We start from the raw sequence: 6000 nt of genomic DNA, 5'->3' as shown, positions 1-6000 counted from the left end.
GATCATTTAATATATATTTAATGAGTCAATTGTTCTTTTTAAATTTTAGGAAAGTAGTTAAAAATATCTTATAATTAGAGAAAGGATTATTATTATAAGAGCACATTTATGAAGTCCATTGCTCTGTCCATTAATTTCATATAAAGTTGAATGCATAAGCTTTTACTCACAACATTACCATCAAATTGCATGACAGTTTGGAGACACAGCAAATCTTAATTAGTAAAATCAACAGAAATTTGAATAGGAAACCGATGAATCAAAATTATCATCAAAGAGGAGAAAGACCACGAAACAAAGCAAGACGAGCTTTATTTATTTATTTATTTATTCATTTTTGGCCCTGAAAGAGCTTGATTTAATAATAACAATGGACTTTAACATCCCCAAGCTGTCACTGTTTCCATTAGCCACCCTCTAGTTTAAGATTTGCATCTCCAAAGTAGTGAATATGATAATCTTACATAGAGTGATTAGAAAATTAATCATGACTATATAAGTGTGTCCTATGACTCCTTCCAAAATAACTTAAGCTAATCTAATATAAATAATAAGTACTAGTTTATGATTAATGTAAAACTCTAGCACAAACCATAAACTTAGGATTTTTGATTCAGAGCAATCCGGATTGTAAGTTTTAGAACTTAAATTCAAACTGTAACACATTTGATTAAACTGGCACAACTCTATTGCGAGTTGAATCAAGGACTTATTGAAAAAAATCTTATTTTATTATTGGTAAGCTCCTAAAGTGAAATGAAGTATAAAAATGGATGGACCCATATCCAATATTGAATGAATAGCTTAAAGAACAGGGCATTTGGTAACGTCATGAAGATTGAATTTGGCGGTGACATTAATAGAAATCGTATCTTGTCAGTAGACACAAACTTCAAATATTGTCACTTTGCATTGTATGCCTTGAATTATTGTTTCAACTTTTTCAATGCTCACACCAGACCCTGTCTCCCTCGAATAATGCTTCCATGATCTTATTCATTCATCCATGTGCTTCCCTGTTTCAATAATTCATTAAATTTCATATCACATTTTCAACAATTAAAAAAAATATAATTCTTGGTTCTATATTTTTATTAGCTTGTTTTGGTGTTAATTCTTGTATTTTTTTTTTTTGGCGTACTCCAAGTCTTTTAAATGTTCTTTATCTGCAGATGTTAGCATTTATCATCACTAATAAAGTTAAATTTGGTTCTGTATACATGACTCTGTTAATTTATTGTTGAATTGGTATGAATACGATAAGTTAGACATTGTATTAGTAAAATTGTTATTAACATGTCTGCTTATCTTCCATATCGGTCTGTCTTTTTTTTTTTTTTTCTTCTTTTATGAAGTTTCTTATCTATTGTGCTTTAAGGATTTCAATTTAATGTCTTGCTTTTTTTTTTCTATTCATTTTTTGCACAATTTACCATAATTTTAACAAGTTGGCACAATAAGTAATGGAATTTATGTACACACATTAGCCACCATTAAGTTTTAAGGGTCATATTTAAAAATATAAAAACTGCCATTGTAAACTGATAAAATTTAAAAGCACTTAGCAGGGGAAAAAATACATGGACTTGTATCAAAGCACATTAAAAATACAGGAATCAATAATTATATTTTCTTTAATTAAATAAAATAAAAAGTACCCCCTTTTTCTGGGTTTGTTGTAGAACATTGAAGCTGTACCTTATCAATTCTTACACCAGCGCCTTCCATAGCCACACAAGCTAAGGTTACAGTGTTACAATACAATGCAAATCGTTACTTAAAAAGTCAAAAACCAATATTCAATATACAGAAAGTGAGGTCATCAGATCATGTAGGCTTCAACTCATATTAATTATATATATTCAGCAACGAGAGCCTTTTCTGCAATCAAGTGTTCCAGCTGCTGCTGTTATAGAACTAACCAGTGATGAAGATTTTGCAGACAAACTCGAAGCTCGAGCATAGCTTGAAGACGATCCTTTCCCAGACAGCGTAAAAAACGCACCGTTTAGCATCAGATCCCCTGAAGACCTCCAGTTCCAGTTCTTCCACACACTCTCAGGTGAATTCTCTCTCTTCATCACCTGAACAAGTCAAACTCAAAAACCATTAGATCTGTGATTTCAATGCAGACTTGAATGAATGATCAGAATCAGAATATTCTCAGTTAATTGAATTTTGTGTAACCTCTTTGAAAGTTCCATCATTTGGAGCGAGAAATCTATTGCCTTGGCTGTTGATAGTTGGATTGGCACTACCACCTATAGCATACATCTGCCACTGAGTGTAATCATTGTTCACCACATGGAAGTACCCATGTCTGCATCTGTAAATGCCAACAACACAAACATAAAACTTGGGTTCATTATGCAGTTCTAATGGATTCAAACCTTGATTCTGTCGAAAAATGAGAAAAGTTGTGACCTTGGCATTCTCTGGACTAGCCGTTCACCGAAATGGTTGAAGGCAATGGTGACTTGCATGTTCTTGTCCCGTTTGTAACTGTCACTGTGACCGAGAAGCATGACCTTGTTATGGCGACTCATGTAATTGTTTGAGATTGTTATCGCTGTGGATCCGTGAATGGCGTCGATAAGTCCGTCTTGGCAATTCCATAAAGAACAGTGATCAACCCAGATATGGCTTCCTCCGAAAATGGAAACTCCGTCGCCGTCCGACACGGTTCTCCACCCGTAATGTGTCGGAGAATCTCTGACGTAGGCATTCCCTCCTCGTTTACAGTCATGAATGTTGATTCCATGGATTATAATGTTGGTCACGAACTGCATTGTGATGCAAGGACCACCTGCGATGTGAACATTCGTTCCTCGTCCGTCGATTGTCTTGAAGGAGTTCATCATAAGTTCTTGTTTGAGCTTGATCACCATGTTGTTCTTGAAGATGATCCACAATGGCTCATCCTGTATCACACCGTATCTAAGTGTACCTGGCTTGGGATTCACAGGGTGGTCGCCGGAATCGGTAACGACGTAGAATCTGCCGTCTCTGCCTCCGATGGCATTCTTGCCGAATCCGATGGAGCAATCTGCGAGACGCTTTCTGTTCTTTTCCCAGTTGGGATCACACCTCCAACAATCATCAATGGGGTTTCCTGTTCCACAGGATAGAAAACCCAAGTTTCTCCTTGACGCATTGATGCTTCTGCTATGGAAAACAGAGTTATGAAACAGAGATTTATGTTATGATCAATATGAGCAAAATGAGAAAATTAGAATGGAAAGAGAGAGAGTGGTGATTGTGAGACATACTTGTGCACTTGTTCGACGACAAATTCTGGATCTTGAAGTGGGGAAGAGAGAATGAAAGAAGGAGCGAGAAGTAGGAGGAGGAATGTGAATGAAAATGGGGTTGCCATATCTGAGTGCAGAAGCTAGTGGTTATGATTCTCACACACACACACACAGAGAGAGAGAGACAGAGAGTGCTTGTGATGTTTTTGTGAAGAACGGTGAAGGCAATGTGAGGATTATATAGTGAAGAGCAGGGGAAGCTAGACTGATAATAAAATGTTGGTTGTAATGGATAACCTTTATTTATTTATTAAATTATTTATTGATTGTTTATTTTTTTTAAATATAAATTTTTATGCTTAAACTTCTCAACTATCCCTTCTATCTCGGAAAAGCTCAATCCTCATAATTTTTTGATGAAGTAGGTATAATTTAATCTTTATAGTTTTTTAACTCAAAACAATTAAATTTTGGAAAAACATAATTTTAAGTTACACTTTGCTCAAATTTTATTATAGGTTACTGCATTTTTTTTTTCTAGGTTCCTATATTTTCCTTTAAATTTTTTATAGTTTCTCTTGATTTAGGAACTAAATTAATAATAATTGAAGGAAAGTTTAAGGAGTAAAATTTATGTTATCCCTTTATTATTATTATTATTATTATTATTATTATTATTATTATTATTATTATTATTATTATTATTATTATTATTTGTTTTTTGGGTTTTGTGTAACGTAGTTTTGTGCATGATTAATTAGGCTTTGTAACCCTAACATTACTGGAGATGTATTATCCTTAAAGAATACTCTTAATCTTACTTAGCTTGCTTGATTCTTTGAATGTCAAAGTATATTATTAGTGAATTATATTCTTGAGAGATCATTTTGAATACGTGGAATAAATTAAGAATAACTTAGGTTAATTAGACTCAAATGGTGAGTGCATGTGTATAACTAAATATATATTTAATATAATTAAGGACGGCGTTGACTATTGCTTAGTCAAAATATTTGAGAGCCGTGTAGTTGTAATGTAGCATGCATATTCTCATGTTAATTTGTCATCTTTTAGAATGCCGAAAACAACGTTGTATTGTGTTGGAGCAAATAGCAAGCAAGCTAAAGCCCCCCCTTCTCTCTCTCTCTCCATACATCCATACATACATACATATCAATGGGATTTTAGACATTATGTTTATCAATGATGGTTTTTGATAAAATGGAGGAAATTAAACTCGATTCTGTTCAAGTGGAATGAATTAGAGAGGGAGGGAGGGAGGGAGGGAGAAAATATTAGTCCTTGTAATGGTATAACTCAAAAATTATAAAAGTTAAATTAATTGTTTTGGGTTGTTAAATTCAAGAGTTAAATTAATAAATGATTGAAAATTTAAGAATTTAAAATTATATTACTATAAAAAAATCATATTAAAAGAAATATATATATTTGTTCAGTTTGATGATACTTGAATTCGGATATCAAGTTGGCCAAAAAAGAATTCGGATATCAATAAAGCGGCAAAATCAGGTGCATGATTTCGTTCTCTTTTTGTATAAAACATGTAGCATTAATTCACTTTCTACCTTATAAAATAGGAAAATAAAAACATATGATTGTAGCAGTTAAGTTTGAGCAATGAAAATATAATAAAGTTTTTACCTCAAAATATCTTGTATTAGCTTAATTTAGAATAGTTTGAGTTGCCATTAAATTATTTTCCCTTGATGCAGGAGAGGTCCAAGATATGAATACTCCATGCAAATATATATATATATATATATATATATATATATAATTTAATATCCAGGTCTGAAAAAATAAAAAATAAAAGGTCTGGCGAAAAACACGTGGGGTAATCGCCAACCGCGTGAGAGGAACGGAAGTGTGATGACGTGGAATGTTGCTGACTTTTCTGGTTCCATTTTCGTTCAGACAATGTTGACCTCTTTTTTTATCCTTTAATTTTTTAAAAGAAATTGCTATTTAGTAAAATTTATTAAATTTTAAATCTAACATTAAGCTCCACATGGGAGGTCCGAGCTATCCGCTGAGTGCCAACGTGGAGGATTTTATAGTTGAATTGAAAATGCATGTTCTCTCCCATGTGTCCTTTTTTTTTTGTTCACACTCATATTTTTCAAATAGACAATATTATTATGAAATATTCTTAAATAATAAGTAAATAAATAAATTGATATTTTAACCATTTTTTTATCTTTTATTTTAAGAGTATTTTTTTTAATTTAGATCTTCTTAATTAAAAACTGATGATATATAATACATTCAGCTGATTGAGCCACTAATTTTATTGGTTTTGATCTATTTATGACAGTTGGATAGACTTGTTCTTTACCGATTTCTTTCAAGGTTATTCCCTCCTTTATTTATATATTCATGAGTGACTAGTTTGCAGGTTTAAACTAAGCTATTCTAATTGTTTTATGTTATTGCTAACCTAATTGTTGCATTTTCAAATAATATAATGTGCGCCAATGGTCTTATATATTGATCTAATATCAGTTTTCATAAAAGCTGGCTAGCTAAAAGGGGAACGTGGGGACTTAATGCCAATTGATGGAGCATTGTTTAAGTCATTATTAATGGATGATACTAACATGCAATTATTATATATTAATTCAATGCCCACTTTTTTTTTCATTTAAATTGTGGGTTAAGATCATGTTTCACACAAACAATCATTAGCATCATCATTGTCATGACCCACCGAAACAAGCGTGATTGACAC

The 6000-nt window shown here is 32.4% G+C and overlaps 1 protein-coding gene across 2 annotated transcripts; it reads right to left on the bottom strand.

Annotated features, from left to right (window-relative positions):
- Nucleotides 1-906: 906 nt before the first annotated feature.
- On the bottom strand, nucleotides 907-3420 carry LOC129309567 (probable pectate lyase 5). 2 transcript variants are annotated; one of them, XM_054951180.1, is made up of 5 exons: nucleotides 3270-3420; nucleotides 2425-3165; nucleotides 2188-2326; nucleotides 1923-2084; nucleotides 907-1016 (listed from the first exon to the last, which is right to left on the bottom strand). In XM_054951180.1, the coding sequence occupies exons 1-5, from the start codon at nucleotides 3374-3376 to the stop codon at nucleotides 993-995; spliced, it is 1173 nt and encodes a 390-aa protein (XP_054807155.1). In that variant the 5' UTR covers nucleotides 3377-3420; the 3' UTR covers nucleotides 907-992. The 2 variants fall into 2 exon arrangements, with proteins under 2 accessions (XP_054807155.1, XP_054807154.1); XM_054951179.1 differs by lacking the exon at nucleotides 907-1016 and having other exon boundaries at nucleotides 1644-2084; nucleotides 2425-3162.
- Nucleotides 3421-6000: the final 2580 nt, after the last annotated feature.

The sequence above is a fragment of the Prosopis cineraria genome, unplaced genomic scaffold, assembly GCF_029017545.1.
Source record: "Prosopis cineraria cultivar Desert tree isolate PC_DT_omini unplaced genomic scaffold, ASM2901754v1 PC4, whole genome shotgun sequence".
NCBI classification, from domain to species: Eukaryota; Viridiplantae; Streptophyta; class Magnoliopsida; order Fabales; family Fabaceae; genus Prosopis; species Prosopis cineraria.
The sequence above is the reverse complement of the archived record's forward strand: the minus strand, read 5'-3'. Positions and strand labels throughout refer to the sequence as shown.

Bases quoted from the DNA above. Each gene is read 5' to 3' on its own strand.
- LOC129309567 (XM_054951179.1), bottom strand. From the start codon at position 3,376: ATGGCAACCCCATTTTCATTCACATTCCTCCTCCTACTTCTCGCTCCT. The intron at 3,163-3,269 runs GTATGTCTCACA...TTTCCATAGCAG, and splicing joins GTCGTCGAACAAGTGCACAA to AAGCATCAATGCGTCAAGGA. The intron at 2,327-2,424 runs GTCACAACTTTT...TGGCATTTACAG, and splicing joins CTAGTCCAGAGAATGCCAAG to ATGCAGACATGGGTACTTCC.